At 42.8% G+C, this 20192-nt stretch overlaps 1 protein-coding gene across 5 annotated transcripts in view; it reads left to right on the top strand.

Moving 5' to 3' along the window:
• The first annotated feature begins 1489 nt into the window (after positions 1-1489).
• The window catches only part of LOC112252243 (serine/threonine-protein phosphatase 6 regulatory subunit 3), a 30427-nt gene continuing 11724 nt past the window's right edge, over positions 1490-20192 (top strand). For 3 of the 5 annotated variants that reach the window (XM_024423311.2, XM_024423310.2, XM_024423308.2), the window contains exons 1-8: positions 1492-1687; positions 18234-18373; positions 18502-18735; positions 18945-19131; positions 19252-19389; positions 19472-19537; positions 19624-19736; positions 19859-19972. In XM_024423311.2, the coding sequence (XP_024279079.1) occupies positions 18509-18735; positions 18945-19131; positions 19252-19389; positions 19472-19537; positions 19624-19736; positions 19859-19972 (845 nt within the window). In that variant the 5' untranslated portion in view covers positions 1492-1687; positions 18234-18373; positions 18502-18508. Of the gene's footprint in view, positions 1688-18233; positions 18374-18501; positions 18736-18944; positions 19132-19251; positions 19390-19471; positions 19538-19623; positions 19737-19858; positions 19973-20192 lie in introns of all 5 variants that reach the window. The other 2 variants (XM_024423312.2, XM_024423309.2) reach the window with 2 other exon arrangements.

Raw genomic sequence — 20192 nt, 5'->3', positions numbered from 1 at the left:
AATGTAATCGGCATCCAAAACTGCCGATTAAAAGGGCGACCTCTACTCTTTACCTACGTGTTCTGGCTTTGGCCCAACCCATCGGTTTCTGGACCAATCAGACCCCCTGAGAGTGTTCAGATTCAGTGACAGGTTGGGGAGTTACTCAGATCCAGACTCACTGCCAGAGAAGAAACTAGTGTCTGTGTGCATGTAGTAGCATTTGCCCGGAGCAAGGAGTCTAAGTATCCTTTATGTTACCAATTCATAACGCTGAGTGGAAATCTTATGCTAGAGTGAACCACAACCATAACCACAGGAGGCACTTATATGCAAGACATCCTGCAACTTATACAATTGTGTGTGTGTCCCACTCAAAGCAAGGCCTATTGTGTGTTCGAAGAATGTTCCAACATAAGGGCGTGCTAAACCATAGTTTAGTTTAACGTTGTAGATAAGTTACCAAAACAAATCCATCTATCTTTACCTCTGCAATGTGTTGAGAAAAAGTCCCGCTATTCCCTGCAGCTGCGTCCAATTTTGGCGAGAGCGAAACCTCCTCCTTGTTAGCTAGTTTGTTAACATTTCAAACAGGTTGCCTGGGTCCAATAAGCAACTAAGGCATTATAACTTGAACGGTAAGGAGTCGTATACCAGTTAACGTTAATACTATAGCGAATTGGTTAGGTTACTAATGTTAGCTCATCTGATGTTGTGCTGTCTGACTTTATTAGCCAGCTAATTTTCACACAATAAACTCAAATATTTGATCAGTTAAGTTGGCTAATGTTGCTCAACATTTCTCTGGCTAGCTAACGGATAATTCGATCCAGCTAACAAGATACTTAACAATGCTAACAATACTTGTTCCACCACACGTTCTCCCTCACCTAAAACTTTCTATTTGTTTTTATACTTCATCACCTTCTCACCAACCTCTTCGTTATCGTTCAGGGGCCTGTAGCTGGCAAACTGACGGCTTTCCGCTGTCTTTCCAGAGTGCACGCTGATACTGTAACTATGTGAACGATTGGCTGAGCCTTGGCAACAGCCAGTATTGCTCCAAACGCGCATCACTCATTCGCTTACAGCCAGTAGTGATTCAAAGCCTCTTCCCCCAAAACTTTTCTCATCGGATCTACACGAATCACATAGGTCATCGAATTTTTTTAATTAAAAACGGCACATTTCGCCGAAAGGTGACTAGTTTGCATCCCTGCAGTCCAGCTCCAAAACGTAAGAAATCACTAATCACTCAGTGTTAACTCCTCCCACATAATCGAATCCCTTCCTTGTTTTTTCACGCGTTCCACCCTCCTCTATCTGCGGAAAATGGGAGTTTCTCGACGCAACAATGTTTTTTTTTACCGCAAAGGAGTGGACAGTATGCAGTGTACAGTACCAAATCACAAGACTGAACTCGCTTGAAGTAGGTCTAATTGGCGTAATTCATAGCCAATAGAGCGCCACCAGTATGTTTGATTGACAGGTAGATACTTCAGTTGTGGTGGGGGAAGGGGTCGTTGAAGTTGATGGAACCGCCATCTTGAAAAGTGCCCTCTGATGGTCTACCTTTTCGCGCCTGTCAGAATCACTTGTAAACATAATTTTTTTTTCTTAGGATTTGAATGTTCCTCGCTTTTAACACTTTAGGCTAATGGATCAATAAGCTACATGCCGGGGACTCGCCATATACCGCTGTTTATCGGTACGTACTTGCTATTCCATTCAGTTCTGAGGAGACACGAACAGCACTGGACCAGCTAACCGGAGCAACACTAACTTTAGCATTTTCCCATTAGCTCCCGGTAACGTTGCTACACCGATGTATTTCACTTGTTGTATCTTGTAGTCAATAGTTAAGGTAAGTTAGTGTTATTATGTGGGACTGAAAGTCGACTGGGGTCGATTGAAATACACAATATTTTTAGCTAACGTTAGCCGTATTTTAGTGTTCGACACCGTTTGGTTTGGCCTGTGCTCTGGTTAGGGTACTTCCGAAAATGCTAACGTTAGCTAACCAGAGTTAGCTAGCTAGTTTGCATGTTATCCAACAGTGTTTATACCTCTTTCCTCTTTACAGATGTTGGTATGTTTTAGCTAACTAAAGTAGATACCATAGTTGGAGCGTCAAGTCTTCCAAAAGAACCATGTTGACACCTATGTTACCTAGCTAGCTAACCAATATCCGGCTAGGTGGGTAACATTAATGTTTGTTGGCTAGTTAGCGTTTGCTTTTCGGGTAAATATGCTTTGAAGTAGTTAGCTAGATAACTAGTTAGTAGTTTGGAGATAGCAAAATACAAAGTGTTTTCCCGGTAACTTGTTGTTTTGTTCTCAAAATCCAGTTAGCCAACTTGGCTAGCTAGCTATCAATTAGCGGTCTATTGATGTTTTGTATGTAGCTAGCTAAGTCGTCTTTAAATTGTTTTAAGATTCTCCAAGTCACGCGAAGTATTGCATTTGGCTAGTTCAGTTTCTGATCCCAATAGTTAACGTTACATAATCAGCTAGCTAGTTCCAGCTTGTCCTGATATATCTCTATATTAGTTAAGTTACCTAGCTTGATAGCAGACTCGTAAAAGTAGTGTACAGTACGAACACTGAACAGCAATTAGCCCCACTTGTTAGGGAAAACAGCAATGTAACGTATATGTAGCCCTTTGCTCTGGGCAATGTATTACACTTGGCAAACAAAAGTAAGCCTATAGCAAAACACATGACCTAGGTTAGATGACACGTTCTAGTTTAGTTTACATGGAACAGTAGCTACAGGTTGTACACCTGATAATGTGTCCATCATTGGGCGTTACAGGAAAGCCCCATACAATCCGCCACCATAGATTTTTTAACTAACCTGTTCGTAGCAATAGTTTATTCCTTCTAGATTCTGTGTGGGGGGGGGGGCAGGCAGAACAGAACTGGGAACGAAAGTGACCTATATTGTTCCGGAACAGAACTGTTATTTGGGGCGGCAGGGTGGCCTACTAGTAACCGGAAGGTTGCAAGTTCAAACCCCAGAGCTGCCCCTGACCCGTTCTGCCCCTGAACAGGCAGTTAACCCACTGTTCCTAGGCCGTCATTGAAAATAAGAATTTGTTCTTAACTGACTTGCCTAGTTAAATAAAAGTTAAAATAAAATAAAAAACATGGGAACACAAACAAATTAAACAAAATGCTTATGCAAAGCACTCCCCCCTGTCAATCATTAACTTCTTCCAGTGTCTGGCTGCCAATTGAAAGTCTTTAGCTGTGTTTGCAGCTTGTAGGCTACCTGCCTGTTTTATCTCTGGTGCCGGTCTGCACACACAAGCTTGTTAGATAGCTAGCTCTCGTACAACATTAAGACAACTGAAGTTCAAAGACATTCAAAGTTCCTCCATAGAAGCCGCTCCTCTGTTGGTATAATTCTGTGGGCTTTATTAAGTGTCATCACAAGATGCCCAGTGCTTCAAGCCCAGCCTCATTCATCCTCTCACTTTCTCCCCACTTGTAAAATTTCAGTTTCATCTCGCACCCTACACTTACTTGTCTGTCCATCATCCATGTAAACAACTTACTGAGCTATAGCTTGCCTGCTCCATAGCAAGCTGCTCTATCTGCACTGCATGATTGGTGAAGTAATTTCTTCCGGCGCCGACAGAGATGGCCGCCTCGCTTCGCGTTCCTAGGAAACTATGCAGTTTTTTGTTCTTTTACGTGTTATTTCTTACACTAGTACCCCAGGTCATCTTAGGTTTCTTTACATACAGCCGACAAGAACTACTGAATATAAGATCAGCGTCAACTCACCATCAGTACGACCAAGAATATGTTTTTCGCGATGCGGATCCAGTGTTCTGCCTTACAACCAGTGTAACCGAGTGGATCACATGCAGCGGCCAAAAAAAAAAACGACTCAGAAAAAGAGGGAAACGAAGCGGTCTTCTGGTCAGACTCCGGAGACGGGCACATCGTGCACCACTCCCTAGCATTCTTCTTGCCAATGTCCAGTCTCTTGACAACAAGGTTGATGAAATCCGAGCAAGGGTAGCATTCCAGAGGGACATCAGAGACTGTAACGTTCTCTGCTTCACGGAAACATGGCTCACTGGAGAGACGCAATCCGAGCGGTGCAGCCAGCGGGTTTCTCCACGCATCGCGCCGACAGAAACAAACATCTTTCTGGTAAGAAGAGGGGCGGGGGCGTATGTCTTATGGCCAACGTGACATGGTGTGATGAAAGAAACATACAGGAACTCAAATCCTTCTGTTCACCTGATTTAGAATTCCTCACAATCAAATGTAGACCGCATTATCTACCAAGAGAATTCTCTTCGATTATAATCACAGCCGTATATATCCCCCCCAAGCAGACACATCGATGGCTCTGAACGAACTTTATTTAACTCTCTGCAAACTGGAAACGATTTATCCGGAGGCTGCATTCATTGTAGCTGGGGATTTTAACAAGGCTAATCTGAAAACAAGACTCCCTAAATTTTATCAGCATATCGATTGCGCAACCAGGGGTGGAAAGACCTTGGATCATTGTTACTCTAACTTCCGCGACGCATATAAGGCCCTGCCCCGCCCCCCTTTCGGAAAAGCTGACCACGACTCCATTTTGTTGATCCCTGCCTACAGACAGAAACTAAAACAAGAAGCTCCCACGCTGAGGTCTGTCCAACGCTGGTCCGACCAAGCTGACTCCACACTCCAAGACTGCTTCCATCACGTGGACTGGGAGATGATTCGTATTGCGTCAGACAACAACATTGACGAATACGCTGATTCGGTGTGCGAGTTCATTAGAACGTGCGTTGAAGATGTCGTTCCCATAGCAACGATTAAAACATTCCCTAACCAGAAACCGTGGATTGATGGCAGCATTCGTGTGAAACTGAAGGCACGAACCACTGCTTTTAATCAGGGCAAGGTGTCTGGTAACATGGCTGAATACAAACAGTGCAGCTATTCCCTCCGCAAGGCTATCAAACAAGCTAAGCGCCAGTACAGAGACAAAGTAGAATCTCAATTCAACGGCTCAGACACAAGAGGTATGTGGCAGGGTCTACAGTCAATCACGGACTACAGGAAGAAACCCAGCCCAGTCACGGACCAGGATGTCTTGCTCCCAGGCAGACTAAATAACTTTTTTGGCCCGCTTTGAGGTCAATACAGTGCCACTGACACGGCCTGCAACGGAAACATGCGGTCTCTCCTTCACTGCAGCCGAAGTGAGTAAGACATTTAAACGTGTTAACCCTCGCAAGGCTGCAGGCCCAGACGGCATCCCCAGCCGCGCCCTCAGAGCATGCGCAGACCAGCTGGCCGGTGTGTTTACGGACATATTCAATCAATCCCTATACCAGTCTGCTGTTCCCACATGCTTCAAGAGGGCCACCATTGTTCCTGTTCCCAAGAAAGCTAAGGTAACTGAGCTAAACGACTACCGCCCGTAGCACTCACATCCGTCATCATGAAGTGCTTTGAGAGACTAGTCAAGGACCATATCACCTCCACCCTACCTGACACCCTTGACCCACTCCAATTTGCTTACCGCCCAAATAGGTCCACAGACGATGCAATCTCAACCACACTGCACACTGCCCTAACCCATCTGGACAAGAGGAATACCTATGTGAGAATGCTGTTCATCGACTACAGCTCGGCATTCAACACCATAGTACCCTCCAAGCTCGTCATCAAGCTCGAGACCCTGGGTCTCGACCCCGCCCTGTGCAACTGGGTACTGGACTTCCTGTCGGGCCGCCCCCAGGTGGTGAGGGTAGGCAACAACATCTCCTCCCCGCTGATCCTCAACACTGGGGCCCCACAAGGGTGCGTTCTGAGCCCTCTCCTGTACTCCCTGTTCACCCACGACTGCGTGGCCATGCACGCCTCCAACTCAATCATCAAGTTTGCGGACGACACAACAGTGGTAGGCTTGATTACCAACAACGACGAGACGGCCTACAGGGAGGAGGTGAGGGCCCTCGGAGTGTGGTGTCAGGAAAATAACCTCACACTCAACGTCAACAAAACTAAGGAGATGATTGTGGACTTCAGGAAACAGCAGAGGGAACACCCCCATCCACATCGATGGAACAGTAGTGGAGAGGGTAGCAAGTTTTAAGTTCCTCGGCATACACATCACAGACAAACTGAATTGGTCCACTCACACAGACAGCATCGTGAGGAAGGCGCAGCAGCGCCTCTTCAACCTCAGGAGGCTGAAGAAATTCGGCTTGTCACCAAAAGCACTCACAAACTTCTACAGATGCACAATCGAGAGCTTCCTGGCGGGCTGTATCACCGCCTGGTATGGCAACTGCACCGCCCTCAACCGTAAGGCTCTCCAGAGGGTAGTGAGGTCTGCACAACGCATCACCGGGGGCAAACTACCTGCCCTCCAAGACACCTACACCACCCGATGCTACAGGAAGGCCATAAAGATCATCAAGGACATCAACCACCCGAGCCACTGCCTGTTCACCCCGCTGCCATCCAGAAGGCGAGGTCAGTACAGGTGCATCAAAGCTGGGACCGAGAGACTGAAAAACAGCTTCTATCTCAAGGCCATCAGACTGTTAAACAGCCACCACTAACATTGAGTGGCTACTGCCAACACACTGTCAATGACACTGACTCTACTCCAGCCACTTTAATCATGGGAATCGATGGGAAATGATGTAAATATATCACTAGCCACTTTAAACAATGCTACCTTATATAATGTTACTTACCCTACATTGTTCATCTCATATGCATACGTTGATACTGTACTCTATATCATCGACTGCATCCTTATGTAATACATGTATCACTAGCCACTTTAACTATGCCACTTGGTTTACATACTTATCTCATATGTATATACTGTACTCGATATCATCTACTGTATCTTGCCTATGCTGCTCTGTACCATCACTCATTCATATATCCTTATGTACATATTCTTTATCCCCTTACACTGTGTATGACAGTAGTTTTTTTTGGAATTGTTAGTTAGATTACTTGCTCGTTATTACTGCATTGTCGGAACTAGAAGCACAAGCATTTCGCTACACTCGCATTAACATCTGCTAACCATGTGTATGTGACAAATAAAATTAGATTTGATTTGAATTTAATTTCAAATCAAATTGTATTTGTCACATGCAACCTTATAGTGAAATGCTTACGTACAATCCCATAACCAACAATGCCGTTTTCAGAAAATATTTATAAAATAAACTAGTGGGGGAAAAAGTTACACAATGAGGCTATATATAGGGGGTACAGAGTCTGTGTAGGGGTATAGCTAAATGTAAAAACAGTATGATTTTTAAAAATTAATTTTAAAAAAACATGTTTTTTTTTAAAGAACAAACATATAAACCGGTACTTGTTTTTGGTACGAACTGGTTCGGAACTTTTATTTTGCTTATTGGAACAGTGGAACGAAGAAAATTTAAAATGGTTCTTGGAAAGGTCATTTTTCACCTGCAATTGTAGACAGACATTTCAAAGATACTTCCTTAGTTCTCGATTCATTGAAAAAAAAGTATTTCCAAGGACAGGTTATTTGAAAAATCTATGATGGATGTTTGTATGGGGCATTCCTGTAATGCCCAGTAATGGACACCAACCATCTTTGTACACCAATCTGTAGCCAATGAAACAAAATATGTTTCCTTTGGTTAACCCTAAGGTTAAGTTTTACACTTGTCACTGGAATAGGTATACATGGATGTTTGACTGAGTATACATTGTTTTGTACAGTTATGATTTTATTTGACATATTGCATGTTTTTGTTTTCACCCACTGGGGATTGGCTATCCAGTATTCTTTGAGTGTCCTGTCTTTTTCAACTGGGACTGATGGGGTTATCCCTTAAATATGCACCATGCAGAAATCACTCTGCCATTTCCTGGTTGCTAAAATTCTAATAGTTTGCCTAGTTTAAGTTTGTAGAGAATCATTGTACCATCTAAACCCCTGTGAAATATAGTTTTCATATTCAGCTGTTTGAAGTTGGTGTACAAAAGTAAAAGATGCAAAAATGAAACTTCAGCATAGAAATAGTACACATATCTTTCATTCCTGTTGAAAGCAAGTCTAAGAGGTGGTAGATCTGTTAGAACTCACCTTTCTATGTGAATTTGGTGTGGTCCCCCACAAAGTTACACATTGTAGCTTTAAATTATGCAAATTGGAATTAAGTGCTCTCATAAGCCTTCTCAGTAGCTGCTGTTTTCCAAGGAGAGCAAACACTTTTGCCATACCAGAGGGCTACTACAAAGCAGGATCAATAAGTTAGCCAGCTAACTTTGATAAATAATCTGGTTCATCAATAGAGCTACACAGGATTTTTTTTTTTGGGGGGGGAGGGTTGCATTGTAACATATCTGGCGACAATAGTAGAATTATAGTGTTTAACAGTATTACTTACCTGCCAGTGTTGTGATATTTCACCTATTGATTTCTCCTGCCGGCATGGCATCTGTCAAAATACTAAAGCTGGTTTGACTAGCTGTTTTATCTAGTGGGAATCGCTGTCATTTCCTGGTTGCTAAAATTCTATGCTGTTCGCTCAATTTCAGTTTGAGAAAAGAAGCACTGACTAGTGTAGGGAATCATTGTACCATCTAAATCGCTGTGAAATATATTTTCATTTGCCAAAAATAGCTTGTTTTACAGCTCTTTGAAGCTGGTGGACCAAAACAAAGTAAAAAGGCTCAAGTGTGAGTTCAGCCTTTTACTTTTGGTCTATCAACTAGATAGTACAATGAATATCACAGCCAACCACAACACTGGCAGGTAAGTAATACTGTGCAACACTATTTTTGTTCAGTATAAATTGAACTTTAAGGTGCTAGACAGGAATTTAAAAAAGGTTTACATTGTAATTTTAGAGAATGTCCAGAATATATATCTGGTGCTAATAGTGGAAAGAAACTCAACATGCAATAATTTTACAGAGTTACAGTTCATATGAGGAAATCAATAAATTAATTTGGCCATAAACAATGGATTTCCCATGATCAGGAATACAGATCTGCATATGGTCGTCACTTCCTGAAAAAAAATGGGCCTCAGGATCTCGTCACTTTATTGTTGTGTATTGAAATTGCCATCGATAAAATGCAATTGTGTTCGTTGTCCGTAGCTTATGCCTGCCAGTACCGTAACACCACCACCACCATGGGGCACTCCGCTCGCCCACACAACGCCATACATGGGTCTGCGGTTGGAAGGCCGGTTGGATGTATTGCCGAATTCTCCAAAATGACGTTGGAGGAGCCTTATGGTAGAGAAAGTTACATTAAGTTCTCTGGCAACAGTTCCTGCAGTCAGCGTGCCAATTCCACGCTCCCTCAAAACATGAGACATCTGTGGCATTGTGTTGTGACAAAACTGCACATTTTAGTGTCCTTTTATTGTCCCCAGCACAATGTGCACATGCGTAATGATCCTGCTGTTTAGTCAGCTTCTTGCTATGCACCATGCCTATTTTAAGTTTATCTTTCTAAAATGTAGAAAGTTATTTCAGAATATTTAGGAAACTTAGCCAGCTAACTCTTATCATTTATATACCCCTCTGGCCATGGTTAGAATTAAGGATGCACAATATATCGGTGAACTATTTTTTGGAATCGGCCGACACTAGCTAAAAATGCCAACATTGGTATTGGGCCGGTGTCTTGTTTAACACCGATGTCAAAGCTGACGTGCATACCTATAGTGGGGAGAACAAGTATTTGATACACTGCCGATTTTGCAGGTTTTACTACTTACAAAGCATGTAGAGGTCAAATTTTTTATCATAGGTAGACTTCAACTGTGAGAGACGGAATCTAAAACAAAAATCCAGAAAATCGCATTGTATGATTAAGTAATTAATTTGCATTTTATTGCATGACATAAGTAATTTGATCACCTACCAACCAGTAAGAATTCCAGCTCTCGCAGACCTGTTAGTTTTCCTTTAAGAATCCCTCCTGTTCTCCACTCATTCCCTGAATTAACTGCACCTGTTTGAACTCGTTACCTGTACAAAAGACACCTGTCCACACTCTCAATCAAACAGACTCCAATCTTGCCACAATGGCCAAGACCAGAGAGCTGTGTAGACCTGCACAAGGCTGGGATGGGCTACAGGACAATAGGCATGCAGCTTGGTGAGAAGGCAACAACTGTTGGTGCAATTATTAGAAAATTGAAATTCAAGATGATGCTCAATCACCCTCGGTCTGGGGCTCCATGCAAGATCTCACCTCATGGGGCATCAATGATCACGAGGAAGGTGAGGGATCAGCCCAGAACTACACGGCAGGACCTGGTCAATGACCTGAAGAGAGCTGGGACCACAGTCTCAAAGAAAACCATTACTAACACATTACGCCGTCATGGATTAAAATCCTGCAGCGCACGCAAGGTCCCCCTGCTCAAGCCAGTGCATGTCCAGGCCCGTCTGAAGTTTGCCAATGACCATCTAGATGATCCAGAGGAGGAATGGGAGAAGGTCATGTGGTCTGATGAGACAAAAATATAGCTTTTTTGTCAAAATTCCACTCTCTGTGTTTGGAGGAAGAAGGATTAGTACAACCCCAAGAACACCATCCCAACCGTGAAGCATGGAGGTGGAAACAACATTCTTTGGGGATGATTTTCTACAAAGGGGACAGGACGACTGCACCGTATTGAGGGGAGGATGGATGGGGCCATGTATTGTGAGATCTTGGCCAACAACCTCCTTCCCTCAGTAAGAGCATTGAAGATGGGTCGTGGCTGGGTCTTCCAGCATGACAACGATCCGAAACACACAGCCAGGGCAACTAAGGAGTGGCTCCGTAAGAAGCATCTCAAGGTCCTGGAGTGGCATAGCCAGTCTCCAGACCTGAACCCAATAGAAAATCTTTGGAGAGAGCTGAAAGTCCGTATTGCCCAGCGACAGCCCCGAAACCTGAAGGATCTGGAGAAGGTCTGTATGGAGGAGTGTACAGGAAACGTATGATCTCTGTAATTGCAAACAAAGGTTTCTGTACCAAATATTATGTTCTGCTTTTCTGATGTATCAAATTCTTATGTCATGCAATAAAATGCAAATGAATTACTTAAATCATACAATGTGATTTTCTGGATTTTTGTTTTAGATTCCGTCTCTCACAGTTGAAGTGTACCTATGATAAACATTACAGACCTCTACATGCTTTGTAAGTAGGAAACACTGCCGATTTTGCAGGTTATCAAATACTTGTTCTCCCCACTGTATATGACGTAATGACATCACGTAAAATTTTGCGCTGCACGTGCAACCCAGCATTCCTAACATAGCAGACATTGTGGGCTATGTGGATCGAGCAGTCAACAAGTAGAGCAGTCATTTGAAAGAGTACGACATATTCAGCGAGACAACTCAAAGGCGAAATCCATCAAGAGCATGGAATTCATTGCCTTTGACGATTAACCGTTCTCTGTCGTGGGTGATGTTGGCTTTTTGTGACTGGTCGAGCACCGGTACGCACTACCAAGTGCGCTATTTTTCAGATATTGCCCTACCGGAGTTGCACAGTAATAGCGTCACTGCTATTAGCTTCGCTACATACTATGGAACGCCATTTTGGGTCTTTGCGTGTCAAAAAAGATACCCGTCAAATTACACAATTTGACGGGTTAAATAAGCTTTAGCTTATTTTGAGGGCTAACGGCATAGTCCACTATTGTGGCTAGCTTCACAAAGATGGGTCCAACCACCATTAATCATATAAGAACTGTCTTAAAAATTATAGTTATTTTAGATGATGAAACCTAGCTATATACTGAAACAGATTGATGTTTTGCTACGGTTGAAGTCAAAGTTTACATGCACCTTATCATTTAAATACATTTAAACTCAGTTTTCACAATTCCTGACATTTAATCCCAGTAAAAATTCCCTTTTTTAGGTCAGTTAGGATCACCACTTTATTTTAAGAATGTGAAATGTCAGAATATTAGTAGAGATTTATTTCAGCTTTTATTTCTTTCATCACATTCCCAGTGGGTAAGAAGTTTACAAACATTCAATTAGTATTTGGTAGTGTTGCCTTTCGATTGTTTAATTTGGGTCAAATGTTTTGGGTAGCCTTCCACAAGCTTCCCACAATAAATTGGGTGAATTTTGGCCCATTACTCCTGACAGAGCTGGTGTAACGGAGTCAGGTTTGTAGGCCTCCTTGCTCTCACACGCTTTGTCAGTTCTGCCCACAAATCTTCTCTGGGATTTAGGTCAGGGCTTTGTGATGGCTACTCCAATACCTTGACTGTGTTGTCCTTAAGCCATTTTGACAGAACTATGGAAGTATGCTTGGGTTCATTGTCCATTTGGAAGACCCATTTACGAACGAGCTTTAACTTCTTGACTGATGTCTTGATGTTTCTTCAATATATCTACATTTTCCTACCTCATGATGCCGTCTATTTTGTGAAGTGCACCAGTCCCTCCTGCAGCAAAGGACCCCCAAAACATGATGCTGCCACCCCTGTGCTTCACGGTTGGTGTGGTGTTCTTTGGCTTGCAAGCCTCCCCCTTTTCCCTCCAAACAGAACTATGGTCATTATGACCAAACAGTTCTATTTTTTGTTTCATCAGACCAGAGGACATTTCTCCAAAAAGTACGATCTTTGTCCCCATGTGTAGTTGCAAACCGTAGTCTGGCTTTTTTATGGCGCTTCTGGAACAGTGGTTTCTTCTTTTCTGAATGGTATTTCAGGTTCTGTCGATATAGGACTCGTTTTACTGTGGATACTTTTGTACCTGTTTCTTCCATCGTCTTCACAACATCCTTTGCTGCTGTTCTGTGATTGATTTGCACTTTTCGCACCAATGTACATTAATTTCTAGGAGACAGAACGCTTGTCCTTCCTGAGCGGTATGCCGGCTGCGTGGTCCCATGGTGTCTATACTTGCGTATTATTGTTTGTACAGATGAACGTGGTACCTTCAGGCATTTGGAAATTGCTCCCAAGGATGAACCATCCTTGTGGAGGTCTACAATTTTCTTCTGAGGTCTTAGCTGATTTCTTTTGATTTTCCCGTGATGTAAGGAAAGGGGCACTGAGTTTGAAGCTAGGCCTTGAAATACATCCACAGGTACACCTCCAATTGACTCAAATGATGTCAATTAGCCTATCAGAAGCTTCTAAAGCCATGACACAATTTTCTGGAATTTTCCAAGCTGTTTAACGTCTTGACGCTACCCATCCCTTTAGCGAGATAATTTTCATCAACAACCACTGAATTGCATACCACTACATTCAAATAATATTACTACAAATATTTATATTCATTAAATCACAAGTGCAATATAGCAAAACACAGCTTAGCCTTTTGTTAATCCACCTGTCATGTCAGATTTTTAAAATATGCGTTTACAGCTAAAGCAATCCAAGTGTTTGTAAGTTTATCGATCGCTCGACAAAGCATTATGAACACCTAGCATCAAGTAGCTTGGTTACAAATCAGAAAAGCAATCAAATTAATCGTTTACCTTTGATCTTGTGCTGCTCCAGTTTCAACTGTTCTGCCTTATTATTATTATTCGACCATGCTGGTCAGTTATGAACATTTGAACATCTTGGCCATGTTCTGTTATAATCTCCACCCGGCACAGCCAGAAGAGGACTGGCCACCCCACATAGCCTGGTTCCTCTCTAGGTTTCTTCCTAGGTTTTGGCCTTTCTAGGGAGTTTTTCCTAGCCACCGTGCTTCTACACCTGCATTGCTTGCTGTTTGGGGTTTTAGGCTGGGTTTCTGTACAGCACTTTGAGATATCAGCTGATGTACGAAGGGCTATATAAATAAATTTGATTTGATCTTCGGATGTTTTCACTCACGAGACTCCCAGTTACACAATAAATGTTCCTTTTGTTCCATAAAAATTATTTTTATATCCAAAATAACTTGTTTGGCACGTTATGTTCAGAAATTCACAGGAAAGAGCGGTCACGACAACGCAGACAAATTCCAAATAGTATCCGTAATGTCCACAGAAACATGTCAATCGTTTTTTATAATCAATCCTCAGGCTGTTTTTAAAATATATAATTGTTAATATATCAACTACAACTGTCTTTTGCAGTAGGATCGGGAAAGGCAATGGCTGCCCAAACTCTGTTGCGCCAAGCAAAACGCTGCTGGCACCCGGCCATACAATGACGCAATGTTATCTTTCTCGCTCATTTTTCAAAATAAAAGCCTGAAACTGTCTAGACTGACACCTTGAGGAAGCGATAGGAAAAGGAATCTGGTTGATGTCCCTTCTAAATGGAGCAAAGGCAGGCTATGGAACATGGAGTTTTCAAAATAGAAGCTACTTCCTGGTTTGATTTTCCTCAGGGTTTCGCCTGCAATATCAGTTCTGTTATACTCACAGACAATATTTTGACAGTTTTGGAAACTTTAGTGTTTTTAATCCTAATCTTTCCAATTGTAAAAAAAATAGTGCCCCCTAGCTTCAAGAGGGCACAGTCAACTTAGTGTATATAAACTTCTGACCCACTGGAATTGTGATAGTGAAATAATCTCTCTGTAAACAATTGTTGGAAAAATGACTTGTCATGCACAAAGTTGGTGTCCTACCCGACTTGCCAAAACCATAGTTTGTTAACAAGAAATTTGTGGAGTGGTTAAAAACCCAGTTTTAAAGACTCTAATGTAAGTGTATGTAAACTTCTGACTTCAACTGTATGTTTTTGGGGAAGAACACTGTTTGCATCCGTGAGCTAGCTAGCATTTTTTAATGACCTGCACTGTAGGTGCGCGAGACAACTTTACCAGCATCATAGTGTACGTATCGATGACATATGAAATACGAGTGATAGTCTAATCGATGTGTAAATACTGCATACATTTATGAACACGTTAAATTATAATGTGCAGTCATATTCAGGTCCTGATTGGTCAACAAGCTTATTTGACATTTCAAATAGTGTTATTTGACATTTTTTGACATTCAAAGACTCAAACTGCATCCATTATAAATCCCGGTTCAAAATTAAGACTGAACAATGAAACAGCACAGCAAGTAAGTGAAAGAAATCGGTTTTGATTATTTTACTGGTTATGGGGACATATGTAAATGGCAACTTTTTGGTGTGTGTGTGTGTGTGTGTGTGTGTGTGTGTGTAACCTTTTTTATTTAACTAGTCAAGTCAGTTAAGAACAAACTCTTATTTACAATGACGGCCAAACCCGGACGACGCTGAGCCAATTGTGCGCCACCCTATCAAATTGTATTTGTCACATACACATGGTTAGCAGATGTTAATGCGAGTGTAGCGAAATGCTTGTGCTTCTAGTTCTGACAATGCAGTAATAACCAACAAGTAATCTAACTAACAATTCCAAAACTACTGTCTTATACACACACGTGTAAGGGGATAAAGAATATGTACATAAAGATATATGAATGAGTGATGGTACAGAGCGGCATAGGCAAGATACAGTAGATGGTATCGAGTACAGTATATACATATGAGATGAGTATGTAAACAAAGTGGCATAGTTAGTGGCTAGTGATACATGTATTACATAAAGATGCAGTAGATATAGAGTACAGTATATACGTATACATATGAGATGAATAATGTAGGGTTTGTAAACATTATATTAGGTAGCATTGTTTAAAGTGGCTAGTGATATATTTTACATAATTTCCCATCAATTCCCATTATTAAAGTGGCTGGAGTTGAGTCAGTGTGTTGGCAGCAGCCACTCAATGTTAGTGGTGGCTGTTTAACAGTCTGATGGCCTTGAGATAGAAGCTGTTTTTCAGTCTCTCGGTCCCAGCTTTGATGCACCTGTACTGACCTCGCCTTCTGGATGATAGCGGGGTGAACAGGCAGTGGCTCGGGTGGTTGTTGTCCTTGATGATCTTTATGGCCTTCCTGTAACATCGGGTGGTGTAGGTGTCCTGGAGGGCAGGTAGTTTGCCCCCGGTGATGCGTTGTGCAGACCTCACTACCCTCTGGAGAGCCTTATGGTTGTGGGCGGAGCAGTTGCCATACCAGGCGGTGATACAGCCCGCCAGGATGCTCTCGATTGTGCATCTGTAGAAGTTTGAGTGCTTTTGGTGACAAGCCGAATTTCTTCAGCCTCCTGAGGTTGAAGAGGCGCTGCTGTACCTTCTTCACGATGCTGTCTGTGTGGGTGGACCAATTCAGTTTGTCTGTGATGTGTACGCCGAGGAACTTAAAACTTGCTACCCTCTCCCCTACTGTTCCATCGATGTGGATGGGGGGGTGTTCCCTCTGCTGTTTCCTGAAGTCCACAATCATCTCCTTAGTTTTGTTGACGTTGAGTGTGAGGTTATTTTCCTGACACCACACTCCGAGGGCCCTCACCTCCTCCCTGTAGGCCGTCTTGTCGTTGTTGGTAATCAAGCATACCACTGTTGTGTCGTCCGCAAACTTGATGATGGAGTTGGAGGCGTGTGTGGCCACGCAGTCGTGGGTGAACAGGGAGTAGAGTAGAGGAGAGGGCTCAGAACGCACCCTTGTGGGGCCCCAGTGTTGAGGATCAGCGGGATGGAGATGATGTTGCCTACCCTCACCACCTGGGGGCGGCCCGTCAGGAAGTCCAGTACCCAGTTGCACAGGGCGGGGTCGAGACCCAGGGTCTCGAGCTTGATGACGAGCTTGGAGGGTACTATGGCGTTAAATGCCGTGCTGTAGTCGCTGAACAGCATTCTCACATAGGTATTCCTCTTTTCCAGATGGGTTAGGGCAGTGTGGTTGAGATTGCATCGTCTGTGGACCTATTTGGGCGGTAAGCAAATCGGAGTGGGTCTAGGGTGTCAGGTAGGGTGGAGGTGATATGGTCCTTGACTAGTCTCTCAAAGCACTTCATGATGACGGAAGTGAGTGCTAATGGGCGGTAGTCGTTTAGCTCAGTTACCTTAGCTTTCTTGGGAACAGGAACAATGGTGGCCCTCTTGAAGCATGTGGGAACAACAGACTGGGATAGGGATTGATTGAATATGTCCGTAAACACACCAGCCAGCTGGTCTGCGCATGCTCTGAGGGTGCGGCTGGGGATGCCGTCTGGGCCTGCAGCCTTGCGAGGGTTAACACGTTTAAATGTTTTACTCACCTCGGCTGCAGTGAAGGAGAGGCCGCATGTTTTGGTTGCAGGCAGGCCGTGTCAGTGGCACTGTATTGTCCTCAAAGCGGGCAAAAAAGTTATTTAGTCTGCCTGGGAGCAAGACATCCTGGTCCGTGACTGGGCTGGTTTTCTTTTTGTAATCCGTGATTGACTGTAGACCCTGCCACATACCTCTTGTGTCTGAGCCGTTGAATTGAGATTCTACTTTGTATATATATATAAGCTTTATATATATATATGTATATATATATATATAAGCTTTTTTTTAACTCCCATGTTTGTAATCAAAGTAAACAAACACTATATAGCCTCAACATGGTTAAAACTATGATTTTGGTATCATCATGGTCAGTCCATGCATCCAAAGCTCTCTGAATTTGACTGTTACATTTTTCATGCCCCATCCCTCTGTCCTTTACCGAAACAGTGGAGGAGAGTTTGCTTTATTGTTTCCGCTCAAACTACCGTTTGGTGTAGTATTCAGTCGTCCGCTCTTAACAGTCAGGTTTTTGCATGTCAAGATAAGATATTGGACTGATGATGCAAAATGCATCATGATGATGATGTGACACTTTGCTTCTTAAAAATCCTATAATTTGACTGCTGATAATCGCATGCAAAACATTTTGGGACTATCAACTAATTGGAGGGGTGGGGGTACCAATAGGTGTTTTTGAGTGGTATTTTCCTTTAAAATGTGACAGTGATTTGACCAAGTTCTGTGCAAGCAATGACGTTGCCAGTATGTTTGCATGAGGAGAGATTTGCTGAGTAGAGCTTCTCTTAAACTTAAAAGCATTAAACAAAAAGTGCATACACCTTCTGTTTTGGGCAAAGTTGTTGGGATGATGACAAGGAAGTGCAGTCTTTTCCTACGATGATGGAAAAACCATGGTTTACCGGCCCAAATACTTTCCTCGGGCTTTGTTTGTCTTATGACCTAGGCTAAATATTTGTTTTCAGCAGTTTATCATATTACTTATTTTAGAAATGAATGTAAGCCAAAATTAACATCTTAAATTGCTACTTGTTTCAGTAGCACTTAATATTTAACATAATCAATCTCACATAGTAAATACCAAAAGTTGTTTCCAGTGCAGGGAGTAATATGCTCTGATGGCTAAATTCGGTTCTTTCTTTCAGGTGTACGTTGATCTGTTGATGCCGCTGTGTCCAAAGGTCTCTCGTCACTGCTGTCTGTGAAGCCTGTAATGGGCCAGAACTCCCAAAGAGCACAAGCATTATTTTATTTTTAACCTCTGGACGGACTCTACCCCAGTCAGGTACGTTTGTGAAGCTATCAGTTTGACCACCTACTTTCCATTTGACTACCTCCTCTCAACCTGCGCCGTGTACTTTTAGTCACTGAGTGGTTTCCCATTTGCCTTATGACCATTTTCCTTCCTTGCAGAAACATCATGTTTTGGAAGTTTGATCTACACACAACGTCTCACATTGACACCCTCCTGGAGAAGGAGGATGTGACTCTGACTGAGGTGATGGACGAGGAGGATGTTCTGCAGGAGTGCAAGGCCCAGAACCACAAGCTGGTGGACTTCCTGGTGCGGCCTCAGTGCATGGTAGACCTGGTCACCTACATCACACAGGAGCCAAGTGATGATGTAGAGGAGAAGATCAAGTACAAGTGAGTGAGATTCACACACACTGTTTTCAGAATGATTCTGAATTTCTTTCAGCTTCCCTTGCGTTCATGTGTTTTTACGTCATAAGGGAATACCCTTACAACCCCAAGGGGGCAAGCATGACTTGCTAGGCTGTCAATTATACAGGAACTTTGTGTTTTGTGTGGTTGGCCAGCTGTACTGGGCAAATCACCAAATTATGTATTTGCAGGTACCCCAACATATCGTGTGAACTCCTTACCTCGGACGTTGGACAGATCAATGACAGACTGGGAGAAGATGAAAGTTTGCTGATGAAACTTTATGGATTTTTGCAAAGGGACTCTCCACTCAACCCTTTACTGGCCAGCTTCTTCAGCAAGGTCCTTAGCATCCTCATCGGCAGGAAACCAGAACAGGTGAGATCAGTACAGACCACTAGTCATAATCTGTGTAATTTTGAAGAGTTTATGACATACTGCATTGTCTTGTTAAAGCTTGAGAAGAAGAGTGTCTTCTAAACAAACCATCTCTTGTAGATTGTGGAGTTTCTGCGGAAGAGAGAAGACTTTGTGGACTTAATGATTAAACACATAGGGACCTCCGCCATCATGGACTTGCTGCTCAGAATGCTGACCTGCATTGAACCACAGCAGCTCAGACAAGATGTCTTAAATGTCAGTGTTGGAGTTTTAGTTTTGAAGTTTCTGTCCATTTTCTTAATGATCAATCATCAACCTGTAACTTATTCATCCACAGTGGCTGAATGAGGAGAAGGTGATCCAGAGACTTGTTGATATGGTCCAACCTTCTCAGGATGAGGATGTACGTTGCATTTCATTAACCATTTGTGTGGAGTACTGTTTCTTCAGACAGTGTTTTTACAAGTCTCTCTCTCTCTCCTCACGCAGAGGCACTCCAACGCATCCCAGTCTCTGTGTGAAATAATCCGCCTCAGCAGAGATCAGATGTTCCAAGTGCAGGGCTGCTCTGAGCCTGATCCCTTACTGGCCACACTGGAAAAGTAAATCAACAACCTCTGCTTGATTCTTTCAGCGAAGAAAACTTGTTGCTATCATGATATCCAAAGTATGACTTTATTGTCCTGGCAAAAGCTTGATATTTTATCCCCCTCCCATTTCTCAGACAAGAGACTGTGGAGCAGTTGCTATCCAACATCTTTGACAAAGAGAAAAATGACTCTGCCATAGTCAGTGTAATTCAGATTCTCCTGACACTCTTTGAGACACGAAGACCAGCGTAAGTTCACAATGTCCTGTTTTGTGTTTAATGTTGGTTTGGTTGTGTGGTATAGTGTTTTAAGATACTATTAGTGTTGAGTTGTTAGACTTGTCTGATATGCTGCTCTTTTGTTCAAGTCCTGGTTATTTCTGCATGTTCATGAATGTTGCATTTTACCTAATGATACCCATAGCGGGTGGTAACTGTAACAAAAGGCTTGCAAGTTTAAGAGATTACA

The sequence above is a fragment of the Oncorhynchus tshawytscha genome, linkage group LG06 (assembly GCF_018296145.1).
Source record: "Oncorhynchus tshawytscha isolate Ot180627B linkage group LG06, Otsh_v2.0, whole genome shotgun sequence".
NCBI lineage: Eukaryota > Metazoa > Chordata > Actinopteri > Salmoniformes > Salmonidae > Oncorhynchus > Oncorhynchus tshawytscha.
The sequence above is the reverse complement of the archived record's forward strand: the minus strand, read 5'-3'. Positions and strand labels throughout refer to the sequence as shown.